Source organism: Alternaria burnsii (genome assembly GCF_013036055.1).
Source record: "Alternaria burnsii strain CBS107.38 chromosome Unknown 693, whole genome shotgun sequence".
Taxonomy (NCBI): domain Eukaryota; kingdom Fungi; phylum Ascomycota; class Dothideomycetes; order Pleosporales; family Pleosporaceae; genus Alternaria; species Alternaria burnsii.
This window is the reverse complement of record NW_024066117.1, coordinates 379,868-395,414: the sequence shown is the minus strand read 5'-3', so window position 1 is coordinate 395,414 and position 15,547 is coordinate 379,868. Positions and strand designations below refer to the sequence as shown.

The 15,547-nt window shown below is 51.5% G+C and overlaps 4 protein-coding genes across 4 annotated transcripts; 1 reads left to right on the top strand and 3 right to left on the bottom strand.

Moving 5' to 3' along the window:
- Positions 1-223: 223 nt before the first annotated feature.
- GT037_007767 (insig domain-containing protein) lies at positions 224-1,578 on the bottom strand (the record flags this gene model as incomplete). The annotated part of the gene is made up of 2 exons (XM_038932814.1): positions 224-628; positions 700-1,578. 2 exons carry the CDS (start codon positions 1,576-1,578, stop codon positions 224-226), a joined length of 1,284 nt encoding a protein of 427 aa, XP_038784315.1.
- An 804-nt stretch (positions 1,579-2,382) lies between these two features.
- GT037_007766 (eukaryotic translation initiation factor 2 subunit 3) lies at positions 2,383-4,085 on the bottom strand (the record flags this gene model as incomplete). Its single annotated transcript, XM_038932813.1, has 5 exons — positions 2,383-2,413; positions 2,464-2,633; positions 2,683-2,879; positions 2,931-3,898; positions 3,949-4,085. The coding sequence occupies 5 exons, from the start codon at positions 4,083-4,085 to the stop codon at positions 2,383-2,385; spliced, it is 1,503 nt and encodes a 500-aa protein (XP_038784314.1).
- A 2,069-nt stretch (positions 4,086-6,154) lies between these two features.
- On the top strand, positions 6,155-11,420 carry GT037_007765 (rho guanyl nucleotide exchange factor; the record flags this gene model as incomplete). The annotated part of the gene is made up of 2 exons (XM_038932812.1): positions 6,155-10,063; positions 10,113-11,420. 2 exons carry the CDS (start codon positions 6,155-6,157, stop codon positions 11,418-11,420), a joined length of 5,217 nt encoding a protein of 1,738 aa, XP_038784313.1.
- Positions 11,421-12,194: 774 nt separating this feature from the next.
- Positions 12,195-15,489, bottom strand: GT037_007764 (metallopeptidase; the record flags this gene model as incomplete). Its single annotated transcript, XM_038932811.1, has 4 exons — positions 12,195-12,362; positions 12,425-14,942; positions 14,988-15,252; positions 15,300-15,489. 4 exons carry the CDS (start codon positions 15,487-15,489, stop codon positions 12,195-12,197), a joined length of 3,141 nt encoding a protein of 1,046 aa, XP_038784312.1.
- Between the last annotated feature and the right edge of the window lie 58 nt (positions 15,490-15,547).

Here is a 15,547-nt window from a genome sequence, read left to right as displayed (position 1 = left end):
CCGACATTCAATTCTTTCCGTGGTTGGAGTCATACCAACGGTTAGCATATGCCAATGAGGAATGAAACCGGAATCCAGAGATGTCCAACATAGGATCAATAGCTTTCATTTTGACCGGACGCCCCAAACCGTCCGCAAAACCTATCCGACAAGGCAGCACCGTAGTTGTGCAACAGTATCCAATATAATCCCTCAATTATCTATAATTTTCAACCAAGGAACATCACCTCTTCCACCCACTCTCTTCCAGCACAGCCAGCCTCCTGCCTATACTCCCAAAGCAAACACAACTACAAAACAGGACACTGCCAACCCATGTAACGACAGCTAGGTTCTCGTAGCTGACCATACCAGCAAACAGTTCTGGTGTAACAACTGGAGCTGGCCTTCCTTTTGTGTGCGTATGGCTGCCAATGGATGGGACTTGCGTGGCGTTTGTGGTGGATGGTAATGACGGCGAGGGAAGAACATCTGGATTGGATAGGAATATGAAAGAGGTAAGAATCGACGTGACGGTGAGTGAGACGGAAAGGCCGGGTTTCGAGCGATCGAGTATATACCATAGGGCGGGGTTCACGAGGGCCAGAGTCAAGGTCAGTTGGAGGGTTGATTGCCAGGGGAGACGACGCTGGGAAGAGTCGCGTTAGTCCATGTCCATGTATCACAAAGCATAGAAGGAGTCGGTCGGTGGAGACTTACAATGGCAAATGCAATCCCTACAAAGGCTGCCACACTCCTCACCACATCGTTGATCTGCTCACTAATGGGTGAATCATGTGTCTCTGCCCCCTTGTCTTCCATCTGGCTCTCTTTCCGCTGCGCATCCCACAAGAGATCAACGTATGGTAGCAAGCTTCCTAGAGCAACTCCGAATAGCCCCCAGGAGACAAGGTATGCCTGACTCTTGCGATCGACGCCTTCAACATGTACAGCTGCCAGTTGCCTCGTCTCGTGAAGATGCGAGACAATGACTCCGTAGATGACACCGAAGACGTACAACGCTACAAGCTTTCCTGCAATCACAGAGTATTTCCGTACACCGCGGCGCGGCTGTTTGATTGAGCGACTCCTTTGCCGTCCTTCAGCTTTGCCCATATTTGACCCGTTCCTGGCCTGGTTCTTCAAGGCCATTCCGCCATCAGGGCTTCCCATACTGGTTTCCCAGGATTGGAGGCCCATGGCTGAGTGTGCGGGTGTCTCGGCACCAGTTCCCCATGGCGTTTCCGCCGTGCTCAACTCGCCAGCTGTGTTCACACCCGTCTCGTCGTATATTCCGGAGAGAGTGCTACTCGTCATGTTCAAGTAACTCTTGTTCCGCTGCGGAGGGCCCCTGTCTCTCTCCTGATCGTCCGAGTCGTCATCGCGAGAGTTGAATGTTCCCAGCAAGCGAGCGTTCAGCTGAGCGAGGAAGTCGGATGATCTCCGATTCTCGGTCGCGCTTGGAGGCGTGGATTGCGAGAAGGCGTGTGTGGGCGAATCGGCCGTGTCGTAGTTGGATTCGAAGTTGCGACGCGGGATGGGGCGGTAGATATGCAGCGGAGGTGGTGCCGCGTTCGCCTTCGAAGGGTCTTCTTCCATAGCCGTCGCGCTCCAGTTCCGACGCGGGCAGGGTTCCGCAAACTTTGTTGTGATGTGTGCAGATGCAATCGAGGCTTGCAGTTACAATAAAGGATAAAGGTAATATGAACAGCGAGCGTCAAGAAGCAAAAAGAAAAAGATACGAGCTATGGTTCGCAGCACAAACAGAGCCGCGTATTCGTATAATTGTTGCGTTGTTTGGAATGGAACGTAAGTTGAACTCTAACCCCGAGTCAGTGCACGTGAACATGTGCTCGGCCTTATACAGGCATAATTACTGGAGCCTCGCAAACATACCTCGTATAGGCAATCAAATTAAATACTGTGAGCGGAGAAGTCGTACGAACGTGCAGTGAGGGGACCATGAGGCACATGTAGGCTAGCACGCTGATCTGACGCTGTTAGGCCATGCTCCCGCATATGTCACTGAGAATGGCTTTCATGTGAAAATCGGCCAACTTTCCGCCTGTGGATCCGCTGTCATCCGCATTCTCAACACTTCTGGTGGATCGATCATGTTTCATTATATGCGGCTACCCTGAGCTGGAGAACGTACTGATACACAAGACGCTCGCTCTCGAGTGACGCTAGACCTCTGCTGTTGTGGCTTCTAGATGTTGTCCAAACACAGCTGCGAGAAAACCCACTTTTGATGCCTTTCTCCAAGCACAACCGACTCCGGCAGGAAATGCTGAGGAACCAAATGCACATGTTTTGCCATCGTACGCCCCACGTCTACGTCGTCCCGTCATAAAGTTAGTCGTTCCACTCCTTGTGAGCTACCCCACTACTCTGTACCCCCGCTCAGTCGACAATGGGTTGGAGGATGTTACCGCTAAAAACTTGTAAGCTTGTGGACGCAACTAGATGTGCCGTGAAACTTACGCTACAATGTTGGCCCAACCGATAAGACGCCAGTGCTTCTCAATACGTCGAGACAGCGCGACCTTCTCACCGATCTCTGTGCATGCAGGCGAGGTGAGCGATAGACGAGCAGCGTCAGCCTTGACAGCCACAACCTTGGCACCGGTAGCAGTTGATCCGATGTTGACCATCTTTGCGATTGTTAGCCAGATTCTGAACACAGACTAAATCGAGACCTACCAAAACTTCATTCTTTGCAAGCTTGGCTACCTTGGCCTGCTTGCCGTCTGCAGTCTTGACACCAAGCAATCTTCGGAGAAGGAAGTAGTTGACTTCGAGCTCAGTGTAGATGTTAGGAAGATGTCCACGGAGACCAAGAACGAAACCGACGAGACGATCCGCACGACACAGAGTAGGGTCAACGCGTGTACCGACACCTACAACATGTTAATTAAGGACTTCATGATGCTGCAACAAAGATTACTTACCAATCAGTCCTCCTGGAACAGCGAACTTCAAGTCGTTGTGCTCAGCGAATAAAGACACTACTCTTGAGAAAATGGGCTTGCACTGAATCTTTCCGGCGCTGTCCTTTGAGACGATACCGGGCCTGATCTCAATCTCGTCTCCCAGCTTTAGTACACCAGTCAGGATACTGCCACCAGCAACACCACCCTTGAGCTCATCGATTTCAGCACCAGGCTTGTTGACGTCGAAGGATCGAATGACAATCATGTGTGGCTTCGCAGTAAAGTCTCGTACTGGAACGGGGATCTTGCTAATGAGGTGCTCGTTGATAGCATCAATGTTGAACTTGAGCTGGGCGGAGATGGGAATAATGGGTGAGCCATCGGCAACGGTTCCTCGGATGAACTTCAGGATAGACTCGTAATGCGACGCAGCGCTGTCTTCCCGCATCAGATCGACCTTGTTTTGGAGGATGATGATGTGGTTCAGCTTCATGATCTCGATGGCAGCAAGATGTTCACTGGTTTGCGGCTGCGGGCAAGATTCGTTTCCAGCGATCAGAAGCAGTGCAGCGTCCATGACGGCAGCACCTGACAACATAGTGCTCATGAGAATGTCGTGGCCAGGGCAGTCGACGAAAGAGACGTGGCGCTTCAGTCTGTATTTGCCCTCACATCCTTCACGTTCGCAAGCTGGGTCGACCTCCTTGTCGCTCTTGTATGACCTGTAGCATGTTGGGCGCGGGCACTCTGGGTTGTCGCATTGGTAGATCTTCGCGTTGGCATAACCGAGCTTGATGGTAATATTCCTCTCTAGTTCGTTCTTGAAACGGACGGTCTGCACACCGGAGATGGCTTTCACCACAGTACTTTTTCCGTGAGCGACGTGACCAATGGTTCCGATGTTGATGGTAGCTTGGCGGGAGATGATCTCAGGCGACAGCGGGTTGAGCGTAGTGAGGTCAAGTGTGCTTGGGTCTGGTTGTTCGCTTGTGCGCGTTAGCTATCTGGCGCAGAGCCTCATATGTTCAACACGTACGGAAGCTCTGGGCGTTGCACGGGCGCCACTGGCTCCCGGCCCTTCTTCAACGCGGACTTTGGCTTCGTGTCCTCGATGTCCTCCTGCTCAGACACGCTCTCGTCATCGCGGTGGTCGTGGTCGGACTCGGACTCCATGGTGGGCAATTTGTTCCGAGGGTTGGCTATTCGGGGGATGGTTGGATTGTAAGTGTGGGTGGTTGTCGAAAGACTGGATTCGTCTATCGTAGTGTTGCCTTTGTGGAGACTGGCGGCAGGCAACTTTCGACTTCAAATCCCACACAAAGTGACTCAAACCCAGATTCGGAACAGCCCACTTGTGGCGGGGCTGCGCACGGCGTCCAAGCGCCCACGGCGAAAGGTTCCGCCGGTCTGCTGAACAAAATCTCTTCCACCGCCGGCCCTGGCTTTCCTCTTCATTGAACAACGCAAAAAATTTGCACACTCACGAAAAGCATTTTCTTTGGAGAGACCCGTCGTCTACGGACGGTGTGAGGTTTCCATGAGAACGAAAACCGTCTGTGAAGTGGAGAGGAATACTTTGGCTGATCTTGGGTGCGGTTTCTCCCTGCTTTTGCAGTGGGAGAGAGCGCAATGATTGGTCGTACATTACATGTTTACGTGATGTTTTTTTTCGTGTGCTGCAACGCTGGCTTGACGATATTCGTTGAGAGCAAAAGTCGAGGGCGCTTCCCGTGTTCATGTCTTGGTTGCGTCCCTAGAATGTCACAGTACACGGTATTGTGCTGACATTGCGCCCTCTCAGTAACCTAGCTGTTAATGACTGTCTACACGGCATGGTTAAATTACAAGCAGCTCAGTTAGGTTGGAGCCGCAATATCCTCTTCAGGGATACATGCACGCTTATCGCATGTTAAAAGGAAGCAACTGAACACCTTACGCAAGCTCTTCTACCACAAAGCTGTGCTCAAGAGCACATGGCAGAACTCCTAGAAACGCTCTTATTAATAAGGACGCCCAAATCATGGATGTTGCATAGAACACTTGTGTTACCCCTTTCTAGCAGGCTAAAGAAGAACATTATTCGTAGTTGTTCGATTGTTTCCTTAAAGAGGGTCCTCTGGCCAGTGGAACCAGGGACAGTTTTTCTTCCATCGATGGATACATATTTATTACGCTGACACTCTACAAAGTAACATCCCAAAGATGCGAAACTTGAATTAGCAACTATCTGCAACAAGCCTGCCACCTAAAACAAGTGGATCACGTATCTTATCGGAGCATTTATGTTCTTTTTGATGTACTCATAGCTATCTTGTACTCTTGGCGCCGCGAGCATCTCGAACCCCACCACCACTTCTCGTTGAGCTGGCTATGCATACGTAAAAATACAACGTCAATCGCGTGGGTCTTTTAACCATCGCGTCTCTAAGTTGAGGCTTCTGTCTTATTGTTATAACTCACCCTTCGGAAGTCGGGTGTGGATGGATCCACGCTCTTCTGTTTGGGACTAGCTTCCTTTGTGCCACGTGGAAACCCCATCATCATGGTCATCATACCTGACTCTGAATACCATTGAAGAATGGCAATGGAACAAAGATGCACATGGAACGATCTTAGGTCAGCTGCGTTTACAGATCTACCTACCCCTGGATACGTAAAACACGGCTATCCTTGGAAGGAAGTTTAGCACGACCCGCTAGTGCTGGTAGAGGCTACGGGCTGGGGAAGCGGGATGCTATCATCCCATACCCTTCAAGAAGCACGGATGGATAAGCAGGCCGCGAGAGAGCATGCGGATCATCGAACCTTGGCCCAAAGTACCAAGGCGGCATACATTGCACACACTGAGCATACCGACATGTGTCTGCTGGCTGCAAAGGCCAGACCGTCGCCGCGTGCCGCCCCATCAAGAGCGGCGCCGGTATCCCGCTTCCTAGCTGCATGTTAACGACGGAGTTTAGATGGACCGTGTGGGCTCCAGTTGTTGATCTGACACAGACAGTTCAGAACCTCTCACAAGCGCGCCGTATCGGGAACCAGTCCGCTTGCTTTTCAGGCTGAAACATATCAACTCGTCGACTCGGGGCACCACTGGCCTCGACACCGTCATTGGCCCAGACGCCTTGTAATCGAGAGCAGCCGAGTGTGAGTTGGCAACCCTTGTTGGTCGAGATTGGACCACCTCTTCCTACGACGTTGGCGCTGCCTTGCTTTTGCGCCCTTGCGCTCGCCGACTATGGGATATGGATTCTGATCAAGCGCATGAATATGCATTCGACCCTGGCCTCTCTGTTTCACACTGGCTGCAGTCGACTGAGCTCGACCATGCCGACCAAGAGCTGGGAACCTCGCCCGAGCACTACTACTCCGCCTATACTACGACCGAGCACACAGCACCTCCCTCACCGCAACGCGGCATCGACATGCCCGCAGCGCGGCCGCGGCAGCCCATGACGAACGGTGCGCGCACAACACCCAAAGCGACCCCGAGGTCTGCTTCTGGTCCTGCATCGCCGCCCGCAGCAACTCGCTCATCCCCCCAGGTTTCCAACAAGGTCCGGGCCCTGGCAGAGCGATTTGAGCAGTCGCCCGGAGGCAGCTCGACGGCCTCTTCGCCTGCAGTGCGCTCGAGATCTAGGACACCGAGCCGGGCTGGGGCACACGACTCGGCCACCAGACGTACGAATGCGTCCATTTCGTCGACTGCATCGGCTGCACGCCCGAGCAAAGAAGCCTCGTACGGACCGCACAAGTTCAACAACCTGAAGCCGCGAGACCGGCCACAGCCCGCCCCAGCAGCTACCCGAAGTGCGCGAAGGACAAACGGCAGCAGGAGCAGCATCGACCAGCACGTCTCGTCAGCGTCAACGCCCAAGAAGGTGACCTCGCCGAATCGGGCGTCAGCACCAAGCGGGAGGCAGCTGTTTGGCGAAGTGCTAACTGGGCAGGATGCATTGTCGCCAGGCTTTGGAATTCCCGTTTTCGAGAACCCGCACGGAGACACTGCACAACTCTCGACCTCGTTCAGTAGCTCGCACCATGGACGGTCCGCGAGTACTGCGACATCCGCCATGGCCGACGACGCGCAACCCACCACACGTCCACAGGCACATGCGAAAGAACAAACTACAGCACGGTCGCCCCAACGGCACACGCCACGTTCGAGGATTCCAGTAGCGACACGGCGTTTGAGCGCCGGCTCAGACTCCAACTCGTCGACACGGTCCGTCAAATACACGCCAACCCGCGCAATGAACCACAGCAACCGCGCCTCGCCGACGAGAATGGACAGGGTCCTGGCTGCGGCCGCCGTCGCTCCAGTCTCCTCCCGAGGCACAGACCAGTCAACGCTCCCCGCATTAGCTTACCGTGGATATCGCGAGAGAGGGAAGTCGCCCTTGGGTGCGAGAAGCGGACCAAGTGTTTCTGCCGTCGTCAACGCCCCGCCTCCACCAACGTCGCCTCGCTTGCGCAACTCGAGAGAACGACAGCCGCTCCAGCCTTCACCCGCATCCCGCTCGACGAGTACCGGCCCCCATGGTGAGCAGGAATATTTTCCACTTGCGAGCAGCTTCGACCCCCCACAAGAGCAACCTGCGGGGCTACCCGACGTTGCTGAGATCGAGCAACCCCATGATATCCGTGCGCAGACGCAGCGCATTCCACGGGATGAGCATTCGTCACCCTCGTCAGAGCAACAGCACCTGAGCCTTCAGACATCTAGCTTGTCCGTACCAGTTCTCGAGCAACCAGCGTCAGCCGTGACTGACTTTGACGAATCGCCTGTGTTGGGTCTACCAGGAAGCTTCATTCTTACGCCACCTACCGCGCATCCCGAGCCGGAGCAACAGCTGTTGCAGCCACACGTTTTCCATCCTCCGCCGCAGAGGCCTGCTCCGCAATCGCCTGAGATGGAGAAGTCGGAGCTGGGTGTCAGAGAATCAATACCAATTATGCTTAGCGAGGAGCCGCCATCAGAACCATGGGAGGCCGACTCGGAGAGCTTCAGCGCCGGCCTCAAGGCTTTGTCATACGGGTACACGTCCGACCAAGCACACGACACTAGAGACATGCCGTCCATGTCTCGACACGATACAAAAGGATCGCCAGGAGATTCGATCCCTAAGCGGGACACCCTTTATCCGGATGACTCCGCCAGCGTTGCTCCCTACCGGACACTTGGATCACTAACGCTGAGCAATGAAACTTACAGTGTTGTGAACTCAGTTTTGAACATGTACCATCAATCGCCAGTTATTTCCCCTGAGTTAGCATCGATATCCAGAGAAAGGGTGCAGCAGGTCTCACCCGTCATTGCACAGCACAAAGATTGGGCATCGAAAGAGTCCACAGAATCATATCTCGCTCGACTGCTGAGCGACGCTAATGGTTCAAAACACGATAAGGCGAGGCCTGAGCCCGAGAGAGTAGCATCCCCATCGCGTCCAGACTCATATACGCCGCAGCTGCAGCAAGGCACACCAGAATCACATGTCGGCGGCACGGCGATCATTTACACTTCGTCCTCGCGACGCTATTCACGGGAATCGGCAGGCTCTACCACCACAACCATACAGGAAGATGCGTCTCATTCTGGCAGCTCTTCTGGTGACCCTTCTCACAATGCACTATCACGAACGTCAACCGATGAGCATAAGTCAGTTGCAGCTAACCGCATTGAACTTCCACAACTTGCATGGACCAATGGTGGACTTGGACTTGACTTACAACACAGTACGCCGCATTCACTTCCAGCGCCTCCCCGTCCCAACTACTCACCGCCGCCTCCCCCTGTGAATCCATCTATTGATCAGCAACTCTCCTCTCGATCCAATCCGTACAACTCTACGCCACAACATCAACAGCTCTCACGACCCATGCTCAACGACGACAAATTCGAAATGCACCCCGCTCGGTCACGTACTCCTGTTCTTCACGTTCACGAACAAAGTCTCGAGGACCGATATGGTACTCCACAACCTATCGAATCTACTGTAGATGTGCCATGTGAAGCCGAGCAAGGCGAAAACGGTCAGCCTGACCCTGCCAAGCAAGCTCTAATAAAGCGATATCGCACCTTACAAGAGCTACTCCACACCGAGCATCAATTCTGCATAGACATGATGATTGCGCACAACATTTTTGAAGCAACCGCATCGAATCTGATGAGCGAGAAAGAAAAGAGATTACTGTTCAGCAATTGCAAGGAATTAGAGAAGTTCTCTTTGTCGCTATTTCGTGCCTTCAAGAAGGCTGCGAAGCCTATTGTCAACTACGAGATATCACCCCCAAGTGGACCCTGGAACCGTGATTCCTCCGACGGTAAATCCTATGATTCTGGAGAATCGCCAATGCATGCTCGGCGACCGTCTGAGGATTCCCCGGATCAGTTCGAGAATTGCACTCCGGAAAATGATCGATTGACCACCATTGGCCAAGTTTTTCTCGATAACAAGGAAAAGATGGAGCGGCTCTACACGACATATTTCCTTAATCAAGATAATGCCAGTGCTTATATCAAGAAGAACCACGGCAACGAAACTCTATCTGGATGGGTTACTGCTTGCTTCGAGCAAGTAGAGAACATGACTCAGGCCTGGGACTTGGACTCTTTGTTGTTAAAGCCATGCCAGCGCCTGTTGAAGTATCCATTGATCCTCCAGTCCTTACAAGAAATTACAGATCCAGAACATCCCGATCTACCAAAAATCAAAGAGGCTCATGAGGAATTAAGAGCAATGAGTCAGCGTATCAACCAGGCCAAGGCACGTTCCGATACCTTCCGCGCTGCCGCCTCTGAAGGCAAGAAGGAGAAGAAAAGCGGACTGGGCAAGACTTTTGTCAAGGCTTTCATTCCCAAGGTCGATAAGAGCAAGGCATATGACGAGGCCGACAAGACCTTCAAGGATCAGGACTACAAGTCTAAAGAGCAGAAGTTCGGAGGGCACTTTTTCCAACTTCAGATTGTTATCCGTGATTTCGAACAGTATCTTGATTCGATTACGGAGCATTACCTCCAGCTCAATATCGTGTTCTTGGGTTTCATCACTGTCTGCGAGGTGGCGCCATCTGTGTATCCAGAAATTGAGAGTACGTGGCGAAAGTGGGCAATGGCTCATTTCGAGCTGCAGAACAAGGCGTTGGAAGAGCACGTAAGTACCAGAAGATCGAGCCATTAACATTCAGCTAACCATCTCACAGAAAGCTGCTGTTCGAAGCCGGGTTTTGAAGCCTGTGGGCGACCTCTGGGAGATGTGGGTCTCTTATCAGAAAACTATCGAGCAACGCAAGAAATACCTGCTGTACTACGTTAAGCACAAGCAAGCACTCGACCGTGGGGAAAAGATCGACCCCGACATAGAGGAGTCGTCCAAAAAGTTCAGTACGATCAACGACACTCTCAAACATGAGTTACCTCTTCTCTATGAAAGAACAAAAGGCCTCATGCGCACGCTCATGACTCTGTTCATGTGTTTGCAGAAGGATTGGTACAAGACTTGCTCGAAAAAGATCCTTCCGCTCCTTGAAAGCGAACCCCAGCACACGACATCCCTTCGTTATGACCTAGAATCGTACGTCGAACGCTTCCACGGAGACTACAAACCGATGCAGGATCTTGCAAACAGACTAGGCATCATCAACCGGAATCTCCTGGTTGACATCTCCAATATGACGTCTCCCGTTCCGACGCTCTCTTCCGACGGTGGTGCGTCGTCACGCAACTCATCGTCGCGTCGTACTGAGTCCATCGGGAGCGAGGCATCAATGCTCGACTCAAAGACCCGCAACAGTGGTGGATATGCACCTCGATCACATCCACGAAGCCTCGACAACCCGCCGCGCTCTTCCCCTGCAGGACCAGCGTATCCTTCTCTCTACCCACCTAACACATCAGGTCGGGCTGGTCCGGGACCTACTTCATTACGGGAAGCCCGTGCACTCAGCCCTACATCTGACAACAGTGACGCTACTATAGTTCGCAAAGAGCGGCGCAATACTGGTCCCTCTCGCAACAACCATAACTACATGAATCTGGACGGTGCGGTAGACATCGAGCACTCACCGCTGAGCGTCAACGCATTTGATTTCCCACCTCAACTTGGTCCATCCTTCCTCTCACCTTCGCAACCCGCCATCCACACTTTCTCTGCGCCCACCTCTCAGCCAGCATCATTGCCGGGGTCTACTCGTGCATCTGGTGTCTTTAACTCAGCTCTGCCAATGTCGGATTCTCCTGCCCGTGGTAGTGTTGAGGATCTCCCTACTACACCTGCGGACACCGACGAGCCAGAGGTACTCTTCTTAGCAGCCAGTCTCTTCGAGTTCAACATTGCTCATGATCGGCGTGAAGGCGGGATACCATATCTCGTGTATGTACCGGGCGAAATTTTCGATGTTATTGGTATGAAGGGTGAGCTATGGCTTGCGCGGAATCAAGACGATCAAACAAAAACAGTAGGATGGATTTGGGAAAAGCACTTTGCGCGTATCTTACCCGAAGATGCATAGTTCGGCTTCCAGCAGTTGTTTCACCATGAGGATCAGAATTTGCTCAACTCAGGTTTTGTTGGGGGCGTTTTTGGCGAATATGCCACCAACCTAGCGGCGTTGCGTGTGTACGTTCCTTATCCGTTCTGGTTCCTTTCCTTATGTGATTCCCCAAACCCCACCTTACCATTTGACTTTCGACCGAATTCACTTTTACATTGGCATTCTCCGCATATGCAAAATCTACGACCGCGGCTGCTGAGGGCGGGAGGCATTGCTGGCGTCTACCCTTTTGAGACCTAACTTCCTTGTATGTATTTACGAGAGAGATGATTTACACCACTTTTTGAGGGATTTGTTCAATCTGGCACGATTGATGTCAGACTTTGGTTGTATTTGGCAATGCGGTTTTTCTCGTTTCTTGTTTGGGGAAGGACTTTTCGTCGCATTAGTGTATAAATATGAATGTTGAGAAGATTCTGAATGGACTATCGTTCTGTGTTATTGCAACTACTCGACCCACATATTGAATACATTTTAGTGATATATCAAACGCATTATCTAGCAGAAGAGGTAGTACAAAATGTTGTCGCACTAGACGTAAAGTTAAAGCTACTCTAAACGTATTTACTGTGTCTTCTCTGCGATAAGCTAAGCAAACAGAAGTCTATGTGTGCCTCTACTAAAAGCATTTCGTACGACTTGTAAAGAAAGGGTGTTTGTGTAGAGAGCTTGCGACACGAAAATCTTTATTCATCTGGTGGTGAGCATGGGTTTCACGGTGGTCTCTAAACCCTACTCCTCCATTTCTGATCCACTTTCTGAGTCGTCTTCGCTACCTGACATATCTTCGTCATCGTCCTCATCATCCTCTTCACCCTCAAGACCGTATGCGTCTTGGAAATCAGCTAGCTGCTTGATCTCGATCTTGAAGCCTGCGTCTTCAAAGTCCTTCTTGAGGCCCTATATAGAAAAGTAAGCAGCGTTTCAGAGCAAGAATTAGAGGTAAATAACGAGGAACTTACGTCAGTCATGATACCACCGCATGTTACTACTAGATCCGTCTTTTCTGGCACGAACACACCAGCTACAACCTCGTTCAAGATGTTTTTGACGTCTTCTTCAGTCACCTTGCGCACCTCGCGAAGCGCCCAATCCTGCCAATCCTTTCCAACACCACGCGTAACAAGATCAATGAAGGAACTCCTAGCAGCGTCGACAATAGTAGCGCGCTCATCGACAAAGTCGCGCACGATACTAGAAATGGCACCTTCGAGAGCCAGCTTCTCAAACTTCTGTGTACCGTCGCCGTATTCTTTGATGACTGTCTTCGCTTTGTTGTACGCGGCAAATACATTGGGGGATTTGGAAATGCGGAACTTGAGTAGGCCTGTCTCGGGGTCGCGGAAGAAGTTGCTGCCGTATGCAAGACCTGTGCCACGGATTGATTGCCACATGGGGCCTTCGACGGCATCGAGATAGGCCAGTGCGACCATGAGTGGCGGAAGTTGGGCGTTTGTATACCCCTTTGGTCCTTTGGATGTGAGTACTGCGAAGGAAGAGTCGATGGGCATGGGGATTATGTAGTGTGTGCCACCTGGGTTACGGCCGATATCTGATAGGAGTGCATTGCGATCATCGATTGGGTTCACGGTCGGCTCCGGGCCGGGCTTGAAAGCGTCGGTGAGATGTTTGAAGGTGGATACTGGGTTTGGCAAAGTCTCGAGATTGGCGGTCACGAGAATGCGCATGTTGGCAAAGGTCAGCAGGTGCTTTCTCAAGGCTTCGAGCTTGTCGAGAACCTGTTTGGGTTCCGTCTTAAGCAATTTCAGGATGCGCTTTAGGTAGAGACCTTTGACTAATGTTCCAGTAGCGCGAACAGCTGAAGCGGCATCGTAGTGTATCATACGATCAACTGCAAAGCTCATTGAATTGCCGTCACGCTTCTCTTCGGGCACATCTGCAAGCATCTTCTTGACTGCAGAGATGATGCGCTCAGTGTCGAACACTGAGTCAACAAGCATTGATCTGAGCCATAAGACGACCGTCTCAAACTTGTCAGCCTCAGCAATGAAGGGAATGTAAATCATTTCCGAGCTTCCGATATCAGTACCACGGTCCATGGAGTATTCAATCGTATCCTGCTCAAGCTTGGTGATGACCTCTTCAAACTCGATGCGCTTTCCATCCTTTATGATAGGAGTAGCGAAGAAGTTGGTGAGATATACACCGAGCAGAGGCTTGAGTTCCGTTGGTAGCGATGCGGTTCCGAGCGCTAAGCCGAAGTGCACGAAAGAAGTTGGAATGTGTTCGAAGTGGATGAATAATGGAAGACCATTCTCATCCTTGTCCACAATCTGCTGGATATTGTTCTTTGATGTACCTAGCTTCTTTGCTAGTCCAGAGCGTGCTGTTGTAGTCTCGTAGAAGTGGATAGACTCGGTGCTCGGAACCTGAACACCAGCAACGATCTCTTCTGGAATGGGCTTGTCGTTCTCCTCTTGGGCTTCCTTGAGTTTTTGTGCCAATTTCTTCAGTCCCTCTTCACCTAGCTTTTCTTGCTGTGCCTTGACTCGTGCAATCTCGTCTGCTTTGATCTTATCTGACAGAGCCTTTGAGGGTTTACCGAGAATGGAAACGTGATGAGCATCTACCATCCACTTGTTCAGATACGCTCGCCATTCCTCTTCGGTCCAGGTGTCCAAGGTATCGAATACGTCGAGGGTGGCCATGGCGTCTTCAAGATGAGTTCCATTTCGGTCACCGAAGACGTGATCTTTGATAATCGGATCTTTGTACTCATCCATACCAATCTCAGACATATAGCGAGTTTGACGCTTGAAACGATGGAGACAGTCTTTAAGATAGCTCATGTCAAGCGGCTTGGAAGCGTGCTCTTTGAGGACTTCGAAGAAACGTTTCTCTGCATCTGCCAGCTTATCTGTCTCTACAGATGACAGGGTCCACCAAATTATCATGTCGGTATGTCCTTTGCACCAAAAGTAGACCATACTTGCAAGATGCTCCTTCTCCACAAGCGTGTTTACTAAGACCGAAACAGATGAACCAGCAAGGTAGTTGAGTAGTGTGTTGATGGCAGTCTCTCCGAGATCGTCGATGGTCTTGGGCCCTAGGAAGGCGATTTGAACCTCGCCCGTTGATTCGTCCTCTTCTGGGAACTCGACCGTGTCAATGATTGTTTTGCTTAGTGGTGGAGTCTGCTTCGACTCGACCCACGGACGCTTGAAGGGCGCACTATAAGCCGGTACGCGGTCAACGATCTGGTCCTCGAACTTGTCCAGTACATCCAGAAGATTTGGATGATCCACCTCTCCGATCAGCACAAGTCTTATGTTTTTAGGTTGGTACATGTCTCGATGAAATTGGCGGATGCGCTCTGCGGTAGAAACTCGTAGGTTCTCCATCAGACCGCCTGTCTCCATGCGGAAACCATCGCCTTCAGGATAGAGGAGACGGCGCATCTGGAGATCCATCAGGTCGCCCTGTAAGTTTTGACGTCCTTGCATTTCAGAGTAGACAACACTTGTGTTGTTAGCAAACAACGCACAAGCGTCGAGAAATACTTACCCTGCATCTTCTCCTTTGCCATCAACGTGATGAACCTCAGTGTAGCAACCGGCATCGGTGAGTGTAGGTACAATAAGATGATCGAGGTAAATAGGCAGTAGCTGAGCGAAACCTTCCCAGCCTGCCGTTGACAGAGTATACACTGTTTCGGAGACGTCCGTCCATGCATTTGTGTCGGAGTATGATCGGGTGGCAATCTTGTCTAGTACACCTTTGAAAGGATATCTCCGTGAACCCATGAAACAGAGGTGCTCAAGGGTATGCGCTATGTCATTTAGTAAACATCTGTAGAACACGAGTGAGAATACTCACGTGCGCCCGAATCATCGTGGATCTCGGTGGCCACTGCGAAGTTTCCGTATACTTTCGGCCCCTTGCGATCGACTACGACTACCCGGAGACCTGTTCGCTGCGATTCATACTGAGTGAAAGTGGCATCAGCGTAGTTTGCTTTGAATTGCTGCAGCTTCTTGAAATGCGACTCGTGCTGTATTGACCCCATGATGTCGAATTTGAAGGAGAGGGGGTACTGCAAAGCGAGGCTGCTGAAGTATCTTTCT